Consider the following 23,423-nt stretch of genomic DNA (forward strand, 5'->3'; position numbering starts at 1 on the left):
GTCAGATATTGCTGTAGTAACGGAGCATTAATATCACCGTTATTAATGCATTTTCATCCAATTTTTCAACCGGCCAAGCGTTGCGTTTATTGCGCCATAGATTAACGCCATGAGTTACTCCAATGCTCTCATTAGTCTCGAGGATAATATATATACATATATACACTTTGCTTCCTTTGTAAGTTTTAGGTTTTCTAATTATTACGTTATTATAATATTATATCAAGTTCAACTATCATATTTAAATTAAGGTGATGTAGGTCACCGATAGAATGTTTATTAATAAGTTAGATTATTTCAACATCAAGATAAAAAAAAATTTTAAATTGATATTATTTTTTTTTTTGTCATGATTAATTGAATAAAAATACTTGAATTTTTTAACAATTAATTCTTTTTTAAAATATAAAAAATTGTCTAGAAATTATTATCATATTAAATAAATGACTTCATTTACTTTAGAGATAATGTTAAAAGGGTAATAAAATGACGATAAATTATATCTGGGAAAATTAAACTAATCATTTAAATGTAATTGTTGAGAAATGAAGTCATAAAAAGCATTTCTTGCTGTAATTCTTTCTATTCACTATAATAAGTATACTTGATAGAGTAATTATAATATATAATTATTATATCTATAGCATCAATGTTGCTTTCAGTTTTAATTGTATCACATTTATAGTACCAATTAATAAAATTTTTCTTAACGATGTGATAAAAGAACACCTGAAGGAAAAAATTCGAATGTTACAGAGTAAGATTCATGCTAACCGCGTGATCATTACATATTCGAATAAAGTTTACGAGTATGTAGTTATACTTTTGCTGATATTTGCCCCTGAGGCGTTTATGAGTCCAGGACTGTTCCGTGATGAGATGTAGCTCGTTCATTCAATGGGTTTAATTAACGTCTTAAGTAGAAGTTGATTATAGAGCTTTCTGAGCTGCGTGCTCGCGATAAATATGACGAGAAGAACCACGCCCCAGATTTGTTACAGTATCTTTCATGTTATGCCCAAGTATCATCCCTGATTTTTCTCGATCTCTCGTCTATTTCTTTTATCTTTAAGCGATGAGAGAGCACGCGTGAGATCATCTCATCTTCCGATACATCGGGTCAGCCGGGAAACCGTTGACCCCACGAGGAATGTAGTTGTAGCCTCCGGCAGTAACGCGCATTTACGCGGGGGTGCATTGTTGATGTCAGAACATCCCGTCTAGTCGCGTCCCACGGCGGCAGTTGGAAAGATAATTCAGGTTAATTCATATGTAAAACCCCATCCTGCTGTCTATCAAGCGTCACGCTACTTCCCAACCCTTTTTTATTTATTAATTCACCAATGGCATGGCGTATAATGTATGTAGGTTTGAATAAGCAAAAATTTCAACTGCAGTTATAGAAAGAAAAAGACGAGAATTATGTTAACACGTGGCTAAGAGTGTAAACTTGGTATAGAAAATAATTAAGAACGATTGTAAATTGATATGGGATGTTTTACTGGAAACTGTGTGGAAGATAATGGCTATCTCTTGACTAATGGATCCCATGGGTGTCGTTGGAAAGTCTATAGTGTGGGGTAATGATGTTTTATCGATCCGCAGATCGTCGTAACTTGGGGATAGAGGTAGAAGAGGTAAATCTACTAGCACTTGGAACCACATAGCGGCTTGGTTATTCTCAGACGCGTATAACCCACGATATAGGATAATGTCCGGTGTCGAGAGCGTGTACGGAGGAGTATAAGCGACCTCTAACAGTATATTACTAGTCAACTATCGCTTACTATCCTGAGGTAATGTTTTTCCTCCCTCGTTTTGGTATATAAGACCCTCCCGCTTGCTATTTACTAGCTGAATATCATAAGAAATTTATTTATTTTATGCTGTTTATCCCACAGATGTTTCAAATCATACACAATTACTGAACATTATGGACTTTTATTTCTTTGTACTTGAAGAATAATAATAAATGATGTGTTACAATTCTTCAGGAAATTCCCATTTCCCTTAATGTTCCTTCATCATCATATGAATTTTAATTGCAAAGCAGTTTTATTCGCACCTCTGACGTCTTCACTCACTGACAAGCCGCTTGATTTATGGCAGTCGGTATGATTCATCCAATTACGCATTTCTCGCGGCGTTTAAACTATCTTACACGCGCCTAACCATGATGTTCTTGCTGGAGGAAAAGAACTAGGGTTGATGTATTTGGTGGTAGCGCCACCATTATTATATATCTCTTTAGTTTAATGAGAATGTATGAGAGAATATTTCTATTATTTTATTACTGTAAAAATATCTAAATCTACATCATAGTATGGCAATCATTACGTGTCGTTTTAATGCAAAAAGTCAATTTCCTGCGTTATTTACAAGCTATGCGTATGCCACTAAATTAAATAGAAGGAAGGCAAGGCCACGAGGCCATACAATCATCTAGCGCGAGCCTATTGTCTTGCTTAATTATCTCCTTTTTTGGATAAATATCTACATTTCTTTTATTCTTGCTTTATTTTAACTTCAGGTGATGAGAATGAAAGGTAAAAACAACAACAACGCTACTAATCAACTCACCAGTATGTGTTCTTTTGTGTGCTTTTAGGTGGGAGCTCTTGGTATACACTTTGTCGCATCCTGCTACGTCACATCTGTGGACTTTACGCCGTTTTAAGGCATCACCACAATCACCATCAACATTCAGACTACCACCATGTCCAGCTACTCCACTATTTCCTCGGCTGCTCAATCCAATCCCGGGTGTAAGCGCCGGTCGTTTGTGAAAAACACTGAAAGCAAAATGAACAAAAATTTACTATCACATAATTTGGTATAGGATAGGTTGGACTTTTTGTTGGGTAAGTAAGATCTTTAAGCTTACAAAGAAATAGATGACAATGAATGATCAAGATCGATGATGGAAACATATAAAGTTGGCAGTAAACCTTTTTATAATTGATCTTGCTTTGGAGATATAGAGTGAGTTACAAAGAATGCTTTTTTGCATGAACCTTCATCATGACATAAAGATTATGACGAGGACCAGACAGGGATAGAAATATCTGATGAGACGAATGATTATTAAAGAAGAATCTTGATAGCTTTGGGAATTTATATGCAAGATGGTACGAAACATCTTCATCTTTGGCTCCATTAAATATTGTATGACTAACATTGATGAAAAAATTTGTACAGTGTAATATCCTTTCATGGTATAATGACAGCAATTGTCTAGGCTATACATCAACAAATTATTTTAATAATATATCTATCTATCGATCGTTATTCTCACCAGGAGAATTGAAAAATTATGTTCGTGACTAATATAATACTTGGAGTATATCGACTTCAATCAATTTAACATGTATGCTGCAGGTAAATTTTGAATAGGACATCATTAGCTTCGCCATGAAGACATGAGGTGTGGTTTGATACTGAAGACCTCCCGCGAACTGGTCTCGCTTCGACACCTCCTTCAAGTTACTTGCAAGACTCGTTCGTCCTCTCCGCTTACTTTAGATAGAGTGCGAGACTCTGTCAAGCGTAACAATCGTGGGTGCTCTTGGTAATTGATAAGGGCCAATGGTCTCACCTCATAGCACAAGTTCTTGGAAGTCTAGTTTAACGGAAGTAAATGATCAAGTGTTAGATGAGTTGATTTATAATATATTATATATATATTACCATAAGAAAAAATTGTTCCAGGCTTCAATTATCCAACAATCTTTTTTCCATCAATTTCCAACAACACTATGTAGATTAAATGAGCTGATTGTTGCCAATATATTTTTATTAAAATTGATTTAACTGTTGATGTTTAATATTTCAAAAATTTTTAATTTATCATCAACTATTGAATTATGAAGGAAAGATATGATCGATCTTCTCGTTTGTTTAATTCTCTCAGAATTTTAAGTCAAAGTTCATTCACTGGTTATGCTTAATGTTATTAATTGTCCATTTCCTTGACATTTTAATCACTCGATTAATCTAACATATCCATAAGTTATAAAGAAATATGGATAAGATACGATTAAGACAGTTCTCCCCTAAATCGCAACTAATTTTTTTCTGTTATCTCTGAAAAGACTTCCTGTAATAGTAAAGAGAATATATTTTAAATGTAAAAGAGTCAGCATGGCAATGTGACTGCAATAAGTTTCCTGAATAAGTAGTATTTCATCGAAACGGAAAAGCGATGCAGCGGCGCGTCGACTAGTCATAAACTACATTGGGAGACAGTGCTTAAGCTTGAACTAGCATAAATCCGTTTCTCCAACAGAGTCTGGGAGACACTTGACGTCGTACTTGGGTTTGAACGCGTAGACAGTCTATGTACTTGTGTTCCTTATAGATCTGTACTTGCAGCAGCCAACGAGTAACCGGCAATATCGAGATCAGGAGTTGGTTTCCCACCGTGAAATGACTCCCAGCGGAATCGAGCGAGTTCTCCCTCTGGACAACCGCGTGCGACTCGATTGGACACACGTCGTGATGAAATGCTGCCTTGGTCGTTTCGCCTAACGACTTGCTTAAACTTCAACTTATTTCACAATTCCTAGGGTCCTTCACTTTCATTATTTACTTCAAATATTTTTGATTGATGATCAAACGACTTTATGATAAAAACTCTATTTTTCTATCATCATATATCTTGTGCTATTTAGCCTGGCTAAAAGAGAGAATTGTGACTGGTATGGATACATAAAGAAGGGAGCTATACTTGAGACATGTTGCCTTTTCTCGTAAAGTATACTTTACTTTGCAAATATGAGAATTCACCGCAGGAGGGTGTTTGCTAGGTAAATATGCGGGTGAATGTTCACACAAGCAATAGATGGTGCTAGGGATTTACGAGTCTTGATGCTGTAACTATTGCCGATGAATGTGTACACATATCAATGACACCTGACCATTTTTTCCCCAGATTTAGGTATAAACTGTTCTCCTCTTTTGTCACATTCTAATAATTTTGAGTTAATTTAACAGCTTCCTGCTTTAAAGGGGTCGAGTTTCTCTTTTTAATGAAAAAAATACAAGCTAAACTTTCTCGGAACTGCAACATGTTCAAGAAATATTTGATTGTTTTTTTCTCCTGGAGGTTCTTTATAGAGACAGACCAGCATGTAGTGTATGGAGTGGAGGATTTGGAGAAATGTATTTATCGGGCGTGGTTTTGAATAATCGACAAGTAAACATCGATGTGTACTTACAGAGAGGCCTCTTTTATCCTTTGGAGAGCAAGAAGGGCCGCAGATGAGGATACGAAAACTGGATCAGGTGGTTCCATGCTACAGACTGATACTTCTCTTTCCCTTACACGATCCCGTTGTCTTTCGCGATCTCGTTCTCTCTCTCGTTCTTTATTTCGTGGTTCTCTTGGTTCCCTGTCTCTCTTTCGATCTCGATCTTGCTCTCTTATGACATCTACAAGGGGTAGGGCTGGAGATACTGCAACACATCAACAAAAATTATTTGATCAGCTTTTTTTTTTGAATAACATTGATGTAAAGAAGTATTGAAATAATCTTTTTTCGAGTATTAAATACTTGAATATTTTTCTTATATCTTAGTAGTTGAGTTAAATCGCTAGAAGAAGACAAGGAAAACCTAATAAAAATATTCAAGAAGATTGATGTAATCTACCAGGAACAAACTGGCGTCAATGAATGTCTGATAAGAGCAAAAGACATTCGATCACGTTTAATTCTAGTTCTATTTCAGTAAAAAACATCAAGTACTGATTTATTTGTGTTACGTTGAAGAGATGAATTGATCTTTCGATCGATTATTTCTCAGTGATACGCATATATTCACGTCCTTGTTTATTCTCTACTATATAATGACATATTCATGTAAATGGTATTTTCCGGATGTTCTAGATTTCCCGATTAGTTCAAAGACTATTTTGTATAAATTTTCAATCAAGGATTTATACATTTTCTTCTCATATTTCTATTTTAGTCTTACTGTATTTTTAATCCAATCCAGGTCATGATTTTGGAATCAAGGCTGATTGATTTCTCATACTAGACTTTTAATACTCAACTCAAGTTTAAAAATGATTATCATAAATGTTGTAGATGTTAAAATTAATTACTTAAGACATAAAAAAATAAATTGACATTATTTTATAAAACATTTACAAGGAAGTTTGTTTCTTTTTTTTTTCTTTAAAAATAAAACCCCTGCTTTCCATAATCTTTTTCACAGTTTTGCAAGCATTAACAAGCTAAAGTTATTGAATTAATTTGTATTTCAAGCGTGACGTATGAGTCACGTTGTAACTTTCTTCTGGTAGTTGAGCAGAGACATATGAAGAGATAACGGATATTAAAAGTCATTTCAACAAATCTACAAAGACCTCACAAGACCCATAAACCGCTTAATTAACTAAATGAACACACACTAAACTTGATTGTTATTTTTTTCTCAGTATTAGTTTGTCTTGATCCTGTCTTCTCTTCTGAAAAGACTTCTTCCTCGTTAGTGGTATTAACTTTTCTTGGGATCCAGGACTCTCCCTGAACCACCAAGGCGAAGGTCCATGATCTTCGACATCTAATAGACTCAGAGTGATCATCAGGATCCAACTGACAGGTCTTGGTTAGGCTTATGACCCTTGTTCTTACTTGTTTGTATTCGCAGTACTGTGGCTATATGCATTTACCTGTAATAGCACGCGGTCTTTGCTGCATATACAATATTTCTCGTTGGTTGCTTCTCCATTTTGCCAACCACCAAGTCACTGCATAACCGATATAAAACGAGAGAGGTAATTGATAATGTTAAAGTCCGAGGTTAATCCATCGATTTATGACCAAAGTGTGTAGCTAGTATTTTTCGAATTGAGCCAAATTGAGGGATAATCGACAGACGCTAATACCTTGCTGTCGAGGTGAATGTGCGATGAGATAGGTGGTCATCGAGGTTAAAGTGTAGCTTCAGTAATACATTTAGTCTCTGTGCGTGGGTAGTGTAACGTGTTTGATTTAATGCACTGAAACCCATCAATTGGCTAGATAGATTTCAATTGGAAAACAGATCTAATTGTACGTATAGTAAGACACTGAATAACTATGCATGTAAGACTATGGAGTAGCAGTTTATCAAGGAACTTTCTCAGACTACTCTCAAGTGTCGCAAATCTTTTTACCTAATGATTATCTCTTTGTCAAGCGTACAATTAGAATACTATTATACTAATGGGTAATCCTCCTTCTTTTTACCTTTCGTGGTGATAATTTTGAGTGTTAATTGCACAGACGAGTGAAAGTGACACGTGCGCCGTGTCACGATTTTGTTACAAATTCTTCAACTCGAGTTACATGCATTGCAACATAATTAATATATTTCCGAGTCAGCTCATTTTTTTTGGCCTACTTTTCGTCACTTTTAAACTTGCCTCTTTTAGGCTCGGTTACTTTTTAAGGAAAATGATGAGGAAATTATTGTAATATACACGGAAAAAAATAAATTAAATGCAACAGGACATTGCCATTTTGTCATAATAGGACAGTGTCTTGTGCCTCCACAGAACAGTCTTGCTGCAGTTTCAGGATTATACTAGAATGGGAACAAGACTTGTCTTGGTGCACGTCTAGAATTTTTTATTTATTTCAAGTAGAATTATATGTTATAGTAATTTATGATTTATTGACAGCCCCTATACAACAATTTCGGGGGACTATGGGGAACGTTTGGGGAACAAAATTTTTTTTTTTTTTTTTAATTTTACCTATCTACGCCAAATGTACTTGAGACGTTTAAAACTTGCAAAAACAAATATGGACAGAATGAAATAATGATATATTAGTGTAATTTGGTTTTCTGCCGATAACTCAGGATCTATAAGGCCTATATAGAAAATGGGGATATCAATGAATTTGTGAGAACGAGATCTTTTTATTGCAATAGTTAAAATTATAAATGGTGCAAAATTTTTGCTAATATTAAAGCAAGTTCCCGTTTTACCCCATTTTAGGGGTGAAATAATTAACTTTTGAAGTGTTTGACCGGATTCCGCATTTCTACGTATTAAGACAAAGAGAATGAGTGGTCAAACTTGAAAATCGGACAACTTTGATTTTTCGACCCGAAAAAATGGCAAGTGGTACCCCTTTCCATTTTTTTTGGCCAAAAAATAAAAGTACTCCGATTTTCAAGTTTGACCACTCATTCTCTTCGTCTTGATGCGTAGAAATGCGAAATCGAGACACCGCCCAGAAAAATTCACTTTAACACCCTTAAACAGGGGTAAAACTGAATACAAATTACGAATCATCATCCCCATGACTTTAAACCCTCATAACTCATGAACGAACTGTCTAATAACTGTTTTTAGGGACGTTTTGAAAACCTAAGAATCTAAGCTAAACATCTATATCCATAAAAAACGTTGAAAAAATTCCTTTTACCCTTAAAATCGCTAAAATATAAAAAAAAAATCACTTTTTTTTTGGAGTTTGCCAACTGTTTTGGCCATTTTGAGGGTGAAATAAATATTTAAAACAATTTTTATGGATATGAATCTGTAGCTTAGATTCTGAAGTTTCCAAACAGCTCTCGACAATTATCGTCTGATGATTTCTTCGCGAGTTATGACGATCTAAAGTCGAAGAGTAGACGATTTTTTGACCCTCACTCGACTTTGGACCTTTATAACTCTTATACAAGTCACCCAATAACGATTGTAAGGGGGTCTTTGGAAACTTCAGAATCTAAGCTACAGATTCATATCCATAAAAATTGTTTTAAATATTTATTTCACCCTCAAAATGGCCAAAACAGTTGGCAAACTCCAAAAAAAAAGTGATTTTTTTTTATATTTTAGCGATTTTAAGGGTAAAAGGAATTTTTTCAACGTTTTTTATGGATATAGATGTTTAGCTTAGATTCTTAGGTTTTCAAAACGTCCCTAAAAACAGTTATTAGACAGTTCGTTCATGAGTTATGAGGGTTTAAAGTCATGGGGATGATGATTCGTAATTTGTATTCAGTTTTACCCCTGTTTAAGGGTGTTAAAGTGAATTTTTCTGGGCGGTGTCTCGATTTCGCATTTCTACGCATCAAGACGAAGAGAATGAGTGGTCAAACTTGAAAATCGGAGTACTTTTATTTTTTGGCCAAAAAAAATGGAAAGGGGTACCACTTGCCATTTTTTCGGGTCGAAAAATCAAAGTTGTCCGATTTTCAAGTTTGACCACTCATTCTCTTTGTCTTAATACGTAGAAATGCGGAATCCGGTCAAACACTTCAAAAGTTAATTATTTCACCCCTAAAATGGGGTAAAACGGGAACTTGCTTTAATATTAGCAAAAATTTTGCACCATTTATAATTTTAACTATTGCAATAAAAAGATCTCGTTCTCACAAATTCATTGATATCCCCATTTTCTATATAGGCCTTATAGATCCTGAGTTATCGGCAGAAAACCAAATTACACTAATATATCATTATTTCATTCTGTCCATATTTGTTTTTGCAAGTTTTAAACGTCTCAAGTACATTTGGCGTAGATAGGTAAAATTAAAAAAAAAAAAAAAAAAAAAAAAATTTTGTTCCCCAAACGTTCCCCATAGTCCCCCCAGGGGAACGTCGAGGAACTTCTCTACTGCGGAACATTCAGGGAACCTTTGGGGAACGAATTTTTTGTATACAGCATGTGATAATGAAATAAAAAAATCAAGCAATAAGCTCAATTAAATAAATTAATAAATATTTTTATGTGTTCCACGTTACTTCTCCTTTCTTTACATAATCCTAAAATAAAAAAAAAAAAAGGTACTACAAAAAATAGCAAACAAATGTGCGTACATTTCTATAATCGTATCGATAATATATTTATTGATTGTTGTAAAATCAGTAGCACCTTCGAGAATTCTCAAATGCTTCAGCAATTGAGAAAATGCAGTTTAATTTTTCCGATCAATCATTATTTACAGTCATCGATGGTGGATAAGATAAAAGGTAAACCGATACCGCAACAATATGTAACCCGCATCTCGTGTGCGCTACAAAGGCGTGAGAACATCGATACTAATGGCCAACGGTCAGCTCGTCGTGTTTCAGGATTGCCGATAGCATCTTCGCTAAGTGCGATATAATGTCATAACTTTAGAAAAGGATCCCTTGTGGGGGAAGATGTTTCTCTTTCTACTTATTTTTCTCTTTCTCTCAACTCAGAAGTACTTCACCAGAAGAATAAACACGTGCCCTCATGTATTTTTCACTAGCTAGAGAATTCTGTAATGCAGTTACCAGGAAGGAGCTGTACTTCTGTAAATCTTTAGACAAGAATACCAACTGGTGAGTCAGACAAACCCGGAAATAACTCTGCAATCTGTTGGAAGCAACAAACCTTGTGAAAAAAGGTTACTGAATAATTAAATATTGGAATAAAAAATTCCATACTCCAGGTTATATTAAGTAGAGTCATATCTCTAATCATGATTGATTGATAACTGGCAGTTTTCTAACGAGCGTGAGAAGCTGGAATTATTGATTATTGCCTGAGGACAAAACCCTTGGAATATTCCTCTGAATAAAATAGGTAATAAACTCATGTATATATTATTGACATAAATTCATGCTTCAATGCTACCCAAACTCGAGAATATTTCGTAAATTAAAATTATCCATAAAATTGTTAGCTTCTGAATGATTTTATATTTCCAAGCTTTCCCATTGATTTGCGAAATATTAGCATCTATGCAGATAAACATGAAAGATATTTCCAGTGAAATAAATTTCCTTACTTTCTTTATAAAATGTAAATAAAAAGATTTAGTGATGTTGGATATCGCTGGTGAATCTTGAAATTATAAGAAAATGATTAGATAAATATTTATGTTGAGGAATAAAATTGAAATCACGAAAATACAAAATAAGTATCATTGTACAAATGATATATGTTGTGTAATTTTTATTTTTTCGTTTGCAGTGTTATCAACAGACAGAAGGTCCAGATCGTAAAGCAGAAGCGACTAAGACTTTCGGCTTTGTATAATTATATATTATACTAAGCTGCTCTCACTTGTACTCTGATGCTTTACACTCTCTTTTATTTCTAACGTCGTGGTTTAATTCAAGGGAGTAAAAAGACAGGCGATGAGTGCCGCGTGGGTGGATTACTTGGAGAAGAGGATAGCCTGAGGAGAGGTTTTGGAATGCGAAATCGTGAGCGTATGTGAGTGAGTATTCTGATATCGGTTCGCAACGTCAATTACTCAATATCGATTCTTTTTATTTCATGCTTTATTTCACTATTATTTCTCATTCTCAGAATATTTTATTCCTTCTTTTATCTCTTTATCCAGGAATGTATAATTTTTTTTATATTTATTTATACTTTATATATAATAGTTATATTTATTTAATACTATACTCTCACTAGAGATAATAATTCTTAATTAATTTAATAAAGAAAACATCAATTAATCACATTTTATTTAAATAAATATAAATTTATTTTATATATAAACATTTAAACATACAATAAATAATTATTATATTTACTTTAATATTTTTAATAATGATTTCTTACTGTTTTTAAGTAATAAAAAAATTATAATAAACAAGAGGTGAAGAATGATTTGAATTATTGTTTTTTTTTATCTAATGTATCTTTTAACTTTTTAAGGCATCTCATTTTTACCCATGTGATTAATATAAATTGTTTATTTTTCATTGTAAATAGATTTATACTCAATTAAATATTTCTTTCTTATACTGAATAAAAAAATCTCATTAAACGAAATAATTATCGGGAGATAATATTTTATTCGATCCAATATATTTTTATCATTTCATTTATTTCATTAAATAAAATAATTTTAATAAAATATTCACAATTCCAAAGAAATATTTCACTACAAAATATTTTTTGTATGAAATAAATTCTTTTTTCTCAGTGTATAATTATTTACTTTCACATCCAAGTGTATTTTAAATAATTAATAGTCAAAATAATGAGTAAAATCCCATAAGTTATCTTTTTTTGTATTTTATTTATTGTCATTTAGCCCTATGTGACTCTTTAAATTGTATTACTATTAAATTACTTTTAATTCAAATGAATAAATAAATTTATTTGTAGTTTTCAATAATCAATAGCCTACTTATACAGCAATAATCTACAATTAGATAATGAATAATAGAATAATTGAGAGTTAGTTTGTGAGTAGATTGATTTCAATGAATCGAGGGTAGAAATGAATGGCCTGAGGGGATGAACTGGAAAACATTACAATGTGCCGATACGCAATAAATCTATCGGGAAGTGATAGATGAGCTTGAGGTGCATGGAGGTCGTGGTTTAGCTGACTGGGAGGTGAAGAGAATGCTCCAGGATTTAACTTTTCTTCTATCGTCAATGCAACGGTGTAACTTGACTCATCTGCGTTCACCTGCGAGAAACGATGGGTTACTTTGAGTGCATGCCAACGTATGTACTCATATATACACACAGGGTCAATCGATCCTCTAGCATTTTCCTCGAGTATATGAAGGAGTAAATAAGATTGTGCCAAGGATGTTACCGGCATGCGTTGTCGTTGAATGTACACATTTGAAAGATGAATGGAGTTTCGATAAAATGCCTGACTTGTACGATTAAATCAAAGCCACACACTAGTGTAAAGGACTTTGGTGTTGTTATTTTATGAAACGTGTAAGGTTGTCATTGTCATTAGATCTTTTTTAAGCCTAAAGTGTGATTTATTGGTGTTGGAGTATGGAAATGAGTTGAGAAACGAAAGGGGAAACATTTTTCAAGAATTTTCACGCAACATAATGTGATGGAGAGAACAAAAGAAAAATAGATAATTCCGAGTGGATGTTAAGAGGTGGCGATAGTGAGAATAATAAATTAACGTTTACGACCTTATCGGGGTTTATAATTCATCAAGCCGTTACGTCGTTGTTTCTTCTGTATAAGTATTCTTTCTCTCTCGTAATTCTGTTGGGTATTCGCGCATTAACCTCGTAAAACTCTAACGGCATTCGTTTGTCGACGACCCTCTCAGAATAAAACGCACGCGGCACAAGAGAGTCACAAAACAACACCGTGACGAGACGTGAAAGTTACAAGTACCTCGAGAGGAAGGTGAAAGTTCACTAGGGCACTCTTCAATTAGAGAACATCAAAATTTAACGAACCCCTACAATGATAGACACACCTTGCTATCACCATCCACTCGATTATAAATATATATATACTTAATCATTAAATATTATTTTAATTCATTCAGTTTTGTTTATTATTAACATCAGCTGTTTAAACAACACAGCTAAATAATTCATTATGTTTAAATTAGTTTATTTTATGCTAGATCAGATGCCATTTTAATTTGTTTAATAAAATATTTTGTAGATTTTCACTGATTTAAACACCATCCTCTCCAAACAATCGAATAATTACAAATTCTTTGGCTAAAATGTTTAAAATATACTCTGAAGAATTTAATATGGGATATTTTAATAAATAGTTTATTTAATCACAGTTATTTTGTTTTAAACAGTTATATGTAGATTTGGATTTGGCTGAAAGAGTTCACGAGTCATCTAGACTTTCAGAAATTATTCATCCTGGTTATATTTATTCAGTTAAACTATCTATTGAATGGAGATTCTAGTAAATATTTTTCTGTCAATTAAATTGGTTTTAAAAAATGTACAAATTTTCAATTAAAATAATGAATAATATTTGAATGAAATGATAACAATTAGATGCTTTCTCCATTTAATTACAACAGAGTTTATTTAACCCTTCTGGATGATGGACACACCTAGCAACCACGAAACACATTCTCTTATATACACTTAATTAGATAAATTGCTGAGCTTTATGCATCTTACAATCTCAGATCCAAGATCATGTATGTATTAATTATAATAACGTTCTCCAGAATAAGAAGGAAAGGCTGGAAAGAGAATAAAAAAAAATAATCGACCAATTGGTCAGTGGATTGTAAGTAGAGGAAGGACGTCCTTGATCGTAGATTCGCATTGGAATGGTTGTACTATTGCTCGTAGAATTACAAAGCAAATTGATGTCCTCGCTGTTAGGTAAACTCGGCAGTGCAGTGATTAGGGTATAACGAAAGGAGAAAAGCACTGTACAAACACGCACGACAAAGGGAAAGGAAACACAGTTCTATCTTGATTGCAGTGGCAATAACGCCAAAACAGAGGTACGCATCTGTGAGCGATCATAGCTGGAATAACGAGGCGGTGTGTCCCGCAATGGCCGCGACTGCCTCCCATTATCTCCAAAGACAGAAATCCGTGGGTTTCGATACGAGCTCCTACAATATGCCAGCTACTGGACCGGGGTCTCTTGTTAACCATTGCTTTCAACCTTACTTACTAAAATATCCAATGTATACCAACTTCTATTCATGTGCTTCTCCCATTGTGAACTGTACTTCCCGACGAATTTACTCACGTCAACTACACTTGACATTTTTTTATTACTGACAACCGTCTAAGGAGAATGTTTTCTGCATTTACCTACAGTATTTATATTTTAAATATTATTTAAATTATTTTAAATCATTTTCATTACCATTTTATGAGTATATTATTATAGTATAAGGCATACAACTTCTCTTTAGGGAGACTTATCTAGTCTTAGATGAGAAAAAATCATAACAAATATTAAATTATAAAATTAAGATGATTTATGCAATGTTTAATAGACAGAAGAAAAGACAGAAAGTATATATAACCTTTACAAACTATTATTATTTAAGATTTAAAACAAAATTTGCACACATTTCAAAACTTAGACTTAAATTGCGATTCCAATTTTTTGAAAAAATTGGCATATTAATACGCAACCAGGAATATGGGGTTTTTTTTAAGAACTTTGAGATATCACATACATTTAAAAAAATGATCCTTTATCAATAAAAATCATGTAATAACATTTAATTATTATAAAATTTTTTAAAATATACAATTATTTTTTATTATTAAATCTAAATGAGTAATAATTGAGTTACAAAACCTTCTTTAAGAATTAATTTATGAGAAAGAATAAAAATTTATGTTGATAAAGGTCATTAAATAATTGTAATTATTATTTTATTATTAAATAAAACTAATTATAAATAAAGAGGTAAATTATTTAATTTTATTCACAGACATTACATCAATTTTAAAGAAAATTTCAACGATACAAATTTTTCTCATTGAGGTAATTGCGCAAATAAATTCGCCATTACAAGAAGAAGCTGACAAGATGAGTCTGCATTGACTAAAAAGAGTCCTCCAAGGAATACATACCGAGATATACTTATTGGCTCAGGTAATTAATTAACTGAAAAAGTTTCTCTACGGAAAAGAGAGTTGATAATTACCAACGATGACAGCATGATGAGGAAGAAGGGCGTAATTTAGTTGGTTTAAGATGAAAATATTTTTTTTTAATTTCAAACTTGATGTTGGACATATAAAATTCATTGGCAGCCAAATATTGGTGGGTAAAGGTCCGTAATTGATCAAAAGATTCAACAAGATTTATTAGCCGGTGTATATGCAATCGAATCTCAAAATATTATGATAGGTTTTGTTCAATAGCCGTTGGGTATTTTTTGCGAGGAGGAGTCAAACAAATATATTTCTTAAGGAGAAAGTGAGATGCCAAACTATGAAATGCATTATCGTTATTGCTGCATTGCGTGTGGTTGAGTTTTAAAGTCAGACGAAAGAGAAAAACGTGTCGCTGGTTGGTGCGATAACCGGTGCTTGCAAATAAGGTTAACCGATGTCGTTATATCTGTTTACGATACTCGCTCCCTCATAATCTGCTTCAGGCACTTTAGACAGTCATGTTAAGTCAGAAAAAAAAACGTCCACTTAGAAATTAAACAATTTTATATTGTTACTCACACTCTAGAGTATGTTACACATTTGATCACTTTATTCATAAATTCAATTCAATTGAATGCTCTTTTAAAATTTAACAGTGATAATTATTGCGATACAGTGCAATTATAAAAGTATCATTGTTACTGATTTTAACACTGAATCAGTATTACGATTGCACAAAAATAATTATTTTTTTTTAATGGTTAATAATAAATGAAAAATATTACCAGTCAAGATTTGGGGAAAGAAATAAAAATATTTCTTCACTAAAAGAAACATATTTTTGGATGAAGAATAATTTCATTCTTGATCATAATATTCTGAATTCATGTGTTTATTACTTTTTTACTTCAAATAAATTTGAAAATATAATTTTTCTGTCCATAAAATAGTGACTTTTAAGTTCTCGTGAATAAGGTAATTATATCTTATCTAAAATAAATGAATCAGTGAAAATCAGTGCTAATTTAATAACTGATTCGTTTAAGAAAATACGAGACTTCGCAGTGAAATATTTAATAAAAGAAAATTCAACATTCTCTTTTCAGCAAAAAAAAAACAATACTTTAAAATCAAGAGTCATTTCATTTTTAAATCACACTGATATTTAGGCTCTTCATTGTGACACCAAGTTTATGTCAGTAAGATTATGATTAAAAATAAATTATTCTTCATTTAGAAATATTTGTTTCTAATAAATACACTTATTATTTTTTTATTCATAGTTTTTCTGCATATATATAAGCAAATGGTGAATATTCACTGATTAATTTTAAGAGAATGCAAAAAAAATGGTCAATAAAAAATATAAATCATCAACTATAGCTAACCTAAAGCCTCATTAGAAAGTATTTGAAGAACTCAGCGCTATACTTTATACTTCCGTCTAATGATATTTCTATTTTAATTACTGTCAAGTCTAGAATTCAGTGAGAAACTCTGTTGGCTCGTTATACACCTAAAAAGGCAAAGTTATCACTACGAGTCTCCTTCTACTTTGGCAAATCAATCGATTAATTAATTATCCTTCTACGATTGCGGTAATCTAGAATCTAGAGAACACAAACCGGTAATTATTGCACGTTGAAGGGTGCTCCAGGCAACATTGTATTGACGCCTAAGCAATTGCTCGACGTGTTGAGATTCTCGCGTGTCCCGAACAGATGCCCGAGGTAAAATGGATGTTTCCTATTGAAGTTGCTTTTAACAAGTCAATAGGAAGATATTATATTTTACTTTATGTAAATATTCATTGCTCACTTATTTCTTTAAGCTTATTTAAACATCAAATTCCAGCTTCATGTCAATTTTTAATATTCATTCTCATTTTCAATTCCATTAAAAATATTTTAGAATTCTTTTTCATTTTTTTAAATTATATTTCAAACTTTATGGCATTTTTAACAAATAAATACCTTCAACAATCATAAAATTATTAATTAATTAGTGAGAATAAATTAAAAAATAGAATAAGAAGATAAATATTAGGACATAAATAATTGATTAATTATTAAAAAAATAATAATTAATTAATAATAATAATTGTTAATAATTGTTTAAATATTTTAATGAAAAGATATGTCATATTTACTGATATCTACTGTGTTGCAGCAATAGACTATTTTGATTAATGAAATTAAAAATTAATCCTAGGATATTACCAAGACTCTAGATCATTACTAATGTTTCTAAACGTCATTGTTATTTTTCAGATATTATTTATAAGTCCGATGGGGTTAGCAATCACAGTTGCGAAACATAACGATTCTATACCAAGGCTACAGAGTAACTTATTACCAATGGAATGAGCTTAGCAGTTTCTGTAAAAGGTAATATCAGAGCTAGTGGCCTTGTGTGTGGACTTCCCACGTTTCAAGGGTTCAAGATTCATATCTCATATGTGAAACAAAAGGTGGAATATGAGTAAGTCAACGTCAAAGTAACCAAGTTATGTGGATGGAAAGAAGAGTCTGGTAAAATGATTGGTTCAAGGTCCTGTCCAATGTATATGAGAATATTCTTTTAGAGAGTAATCACTTGGTGGTGAAAATGATATAAAATAATTGCGATCAATTTGAATGTGAGTATATAATAAATCAAATACAATATATAATCCTTTTTATGTTCATTTTGCTCCGCCCAAAGCACTCGACGATTTACTCTTTATATTTAACTACAGTGAGATCGTCTTTTGGGATGATGGTCAATTGCTTATTACCTTTCAGTGTGACGATGTGATTCACGGATGTAGCCACCACTATGGTGTAAATTTCAATTAAACACTGTAATTTAATCTTACATTATTTACACGTTGTAACGAGCTTCATCTACTGCATTGAAAATCACTTGGCTCGTCAATATTTAATTCACGAAGGATGATGCAGTTGATCCACTTTCTTCCACACCAAGGAATTTGTTTTTACAAATTATTCAAGTCATTCTATCATGTAGACTCGTATTTTTTCAGCCATTTGACAGCATCACTTGGATTTTTTTTTCGATTTCTATTTTTTTATAAGTTCAGAGCTTTCATGATGATGTTCAAGCAATATTCAGTACATGCATGTAATTTTAATGCTTCATTTTTTAAAACTTTCTTTTGAATTTTATGTTAGCCTTGCGGTGTTAATTTAATGAATCTTAAAGTATTCTTCACTATTTTCTGTTTATTAATCATCAACTCTTCTTCTCTTGAAATACTTTTTCTTGGTAAATAATTGGAGATAATTTATTTAAAAAATAATAATGAATTAATGATGAATGTAGGTTTTGATATTTCAAAGATGTCAAGGATTTTAGAACAGAATTATTGAGTGATGCAATGTGAATAAGATGTGTAGTTTAACCGCAAAAGTTTGAAAAATAAATGAGGCGCGGCTTTTGTAGTGGTGACATAGTATGTGGGATGATGAGCGAGAGATGTACACATCTGTTTGTTTTAGCGCGAGCCTCTTCTTGAGATAGAAACCAGTGAGTGGCGACGGGTAAGTTAAATTCTCGCGAGAGTCCTTGAAGACGAGCAAGTCGCCTCTAAATAATCCTGGTGTAATGCTCGCCACAACCGCCTTTGTTGGTTGCGGGTGCCAATGGATTTATAAGCCGCACCTTTTACGTTTGTGATGCCACTAAACCATCTATCTATGCTTAGACTATTTCCAAGATGAACTGGATTTTATTTTTCTACTTTAGCTATAAACAATGCTGATCCCTACAAAAAGAATTCAAACTTTCATGAAGTTTCAATAAATATATTTTAATATCAAGAAAAATGAAACACCACTAATAAATCTGTCATTGGAAATTTTCTCTCGATTAGTCTTCATCATGATACTCTTTCTCTTCAAGTAAACTTTAAAAACACCAGTACATTTATTAGGAATTGTGAAATTGGAGTAAAAAAAAATTGGCATGGATATAAACACATTCATGATGCAAATGAGATGAAACAGAAATTCGTCATTCATGACAGAAGGTATCCATGTGCGTGACTTACCACCCTGAAGCAAGAGTGCAATACGAAGAGATTTTTTTTCAAACACGTTACGCGCAATTGATTCCTCTGTAAGAGTCGATTGCCAAGGTGGAGAGGCTGACCTGAGTTACCTCGATGTGAAGCCAAGGAGAGTCTAGGGGATTTCCGTGAACATGGTAACAACGACAGTCTGCTTAATCATCATGTCTGTCTAGCTTACGCATGAGTGAACATCTCGAGTATGGAGATTAGTATCGGCTCATTGAGGAATGTTTTCTAAGATTAATATCCTGATGGTTGGTATGCTTCATTTCCGTTGGTATCATTCCATCATCAACGTAAGAACACTACCAAGAAGGGTTCAAGTGTTGATCAGAAGAATCAGTTTAGAGTCGATTGCAAACTTGAAGATGTGTCGAAAGAAGATAAGTAAAAGAGAGGAGACACGACAGGAGATATCACGAGAGTGTGGTAACTTATTTGGAATTAGAAAGCCATGAGTATACATCTGAAGGGTTCGCTCGTGCGCTAGAGTTATAAGCAAAGCTGTCGGACTGTGAAGTGAATGCGAGGGGAGAGGAGCTTATTGAAGCAGGAGAACAGGAGAAAGATCACCCGTACACCGCCTGCATATATGACGTAATCATCCCGGGTGTTGCTGCGCCTCGTTCCTCACATGAATCTACTCATGGTCTCTCTTCCAACCTCACCTATTATGCTAATTAATGTTAATTAAAATCAAACACCCGTCCTCTGTGTGGTTCATGAATGGGCGAGGGGTGGAGTCGATGATTAAAAGCCGCTGGATAAATTCTCCTTTTTGCTTCCGAGTATTAATTAATTTTTAATAATTAATCATTAATGTTGTAAGTATGTTATATGAGCACACAAGTATATTATATGAAGGCTAAAGCTAAACAGGCCAGTGGTGAAAGAGAATTTATTTTCAAAAGTTTGTTTCGTAAATTGAATTTTATTGAGAATGTTTTTAAATAAAGTAAATATTTTTTCTGATGAGAGATTATTGTGGTCCAGTGTAGATTGTATTGACAGAATGATTACTCTGGACCACCTGGAAGAAAGAGTGTCATATCATGGATGATCATTTCCTGAAATCTCTCCAGCTGTTGGATTTCTCTTGAAAAACGGTATTGTTGGCACGTGGGTTAGTCTTTTGCGCTTGGATCATCGCACAAGATCTTGCATACATAAGACATCAGGACGCGTGATACACGAATCACGCTCAGAGCCCGCACGTGCCTCGTTTCTTCTTCCTCTTTCTTCTTTACAGAATAATAAATGAATAGATAAAATACATAGAAATGTGCGGGGTAAAAAAAATGTAAGGATTTGCGGTAGGTGCACGCGATTGTAACGAGAAAGCAGGTCGCTTGGATATAAGTTGGATCTAGAGGCAGGCGAGTGGAGCAATTTACGCGGCAATGAGGCTCTGGATCTCTTGAGGACGTCGTTATAGGTTGGATGTGCACGGCCGCGACCTCGCGAGTCGCTTCACCTTTCCGTGTGGTTGACTGTCGAGATTTTGCTCCTTTTCTTTATCCCGCTCTTTACTTCTTTTATGCTGTAACACACCTTTTGCATAAACACGTACACATTCATGTGCTTCATTACTTGGATGAGTCTCTTCAGGCGCGCCCTATGCTCATTTGGATAAGATTCCTTTGCATATACATGCGGAAATAATACCAATAAACAACTTTCACTGAAAACAGGTATTTTTCTTCTAATAATACCACTGTAGTGAATTGTATTGCCAAAGATAAGTAGACATGATTTATTCTACATTAAATTCTACCTTTTAAATTACAGACTCTTTTTATCATCATGAGCTTCATTATTAGAATGATGAATACACTTTAAAAGTGATGTTTTTTTTTATTGTGATGAAATAAATTTAATTAATGATAATCAGATATAAAGCAAGAATGAAGAATGTGGAGTTTAAGTTGAAAATAAATGAAGCTGTTAAAAATGCAAAATTGAAAAGACATACAGATGATGATCTAGAAGAAGCTGTTTCACCTGAAGGTATAGATCAGCAAAGATCATGTTTGCTAGGACTCGATGTAGGCACGCCTATTATTACCTTGGTAGATTGATGGAATCAAACAACCGGTCATTTGGCGAGGGAATCAGTGAGAATTAATACTGGGCTATTAATTTCTTCTCGGTTGGATATACCTATAAACCTAGGGATTTGTAGGTGCACATCATGTAGGTACATCTTGTATAGAGGAGAAACCAAACATAAGAAAAGGATACATGCTAGTCTCTCTTCACAGCATAGCTGACTACGTGATTTAGGTATAGGTTTTTTTCGTGAAGATTTTTTCATTACAGGAAACGTACGTTGGTGAACTTGGTGAACCCTTCCCAGGTGGTATGGAACTTCTCTCGCTCGGCATGACGGGCATCGAGGAATCGGTCAGCGCGAATTAATGCACGAGCATCGATTATGACTCCTTGGCAATGAGCTTCAGCCATGTGGGAAAGAAATTTCACGAAGAATATTTATATGCGTAAATATATACTTAAATATCCATCGACGAGCGTCTAATCAATATTCTTCTCTGAAGAAAATCACAGTAGACTCGAATTAATCATTGGCTACATCCTAGTCTACGTACAAGCACGAAGTCTATAATTTTCTGCAAATAATATCTATATATACATCTGGTCCTTGTTGCTAAAGATGTTTTCGTAGAAGCCTTGAATTGTATCTCGAGCAGGATCATGTTCTCTGACATGTAGATGCGGTGGCACTCACGATGAGTGGCTGAAGAAGTCCAGTAAGTTACCATGATCGAGCGTAAGTAAGTGCTGAGGTGAGGCAGCAACAGTGTACACTACCATCAAGGAGCAACGAGAATTGCTGGTGCAGTGGCGGTGAGATCTCGCGCTTTATGAAGCCGTTGTAAGTTCGCCGCGGGGGTCCTAATGCCAGGCGTGTTGGTTGCCAGCATAAATTACGCCCGATTTTGCATTTACACTGAAAACTGAAATGAAGTAGAAGCTTATTTATCTCTTGAAAGACTCAGAAGGTCGACTATGTTGCAAAAATACCTCTTGCTAATCTGTGCATACCTACCACCTTCCATTCTACACTCTATATGATTTTGTACCTTATCCACCTGAATGACATCTCAATCGACTTCCTCGACCTTACTGTTTACCATGATGAAAGCCTATTTACACTCCAACATGATCAATTTTCAACCAGACCTCTACATAGTCTTCAATAGTCTGATCAATTTTGTTCCATGTTTTAGGAAACTTGCTGACATTTATTGATATTTTATATTCATCATAATGTTCAGTTTAAGCATACACTAGTTAGTATTTAGACCTGACGTAATAAGAATAATGCCTCCGCAATAGTGATCACTAAATATGGAAAACCCAGGAGAGAATACTAGATCTGATTCTAGAGTTGATGAGAGAATAAGATAAAGCCTATAAGAAATGAAACGTTAATCATGTCTGGACATTTGCGTATGTATTGTTGAGAAATTACCACTTTTATAAAGTAGCTAAAACTTCATTTTGACATCAACTCATTTCAAATAAATCGCAACTTGATTGAGATCTATTTTAAGTTGCCTTTCATTCAATACTTTGGTTTTATTTCAGTACTGTTGTTTGAGTCCAATGAGATGAGAGAAAGGATTCAACAGAATGTTGTAAAATACATTTGTTTATCTAGGTGAAAATATATTCTAGAATATACTTAACGACGAAATCGTTAAAACGATCAACCAAATAAATTTCAGTATACGAATTGCAAATTGTGCAATCTTGTATTTCCTCTATTGTTTTGCATAAAAGGAAGCCTCTCTCGCCAATGCGTAGTCAGTTGCATAAAGATTGAGAAAATATTTATGCTATTTTATTGATTCGTTTCTGAATTTTATTGATGGATTAACTATCAATAAATTTCATGAATAGATAACCCGTATGAAAAAATTTCGTTCCCCGATGTTCCCCTCGTGGGACTATAGGGGACGTTTGCAAAAACAATAAACATAAGGGAATTAATGAAATAATAATATATTG

The 23,423-nt window shown here is 33.5% G+C and overlaps 1 protein-coding gene across 3 annotated transcripts in view; it reads right to left on the bottom strand.

Annotated features, from left to right (window-relative positions):
* LOC118072044 (Krueppel-like factor 3) overlaps positions 1-23,423 on the bottom strand; it is a 153,897-nt gene that overhangs the window by 2,215 nt on the left and 128,259 nt on the right. For all 3 annotated transcript variants that reach the window (XM_035091634.1, XM_035091624.1, XM_035091614.1), the window contains 2 exons: positions 5,217-5,454; positions 2,581-2,792 (listed from right to left, as the gene is read on the bottom strand). In XM_035091634.1, coding sequence (XP_034947525.1) covers positions 2,581-2,792; positions 5,217-5,454 — 450 coding nt within the window. The remainder of the gene's footprint in view (positions 1-2,580; positions 2,793-5,216; positions 5,455-23,423) is intronic.

The sequence above is a fragment of the Chelonus insularis genome, unplaced genomic scaffold, assembly GCF_013357705.1.
Source record: "Chelonus insularis isolate UGA/USDA-ARS -01 unplaced genomic scaffold, ASM1335770v1 contig_130_pilon, whole genome shotgun sequence".
NCBI lineage: Eukaryota > Metazoa > Arthropoda > Insecta > Hymenoptera > Braconidae > Chelonus > Chelonus insularis.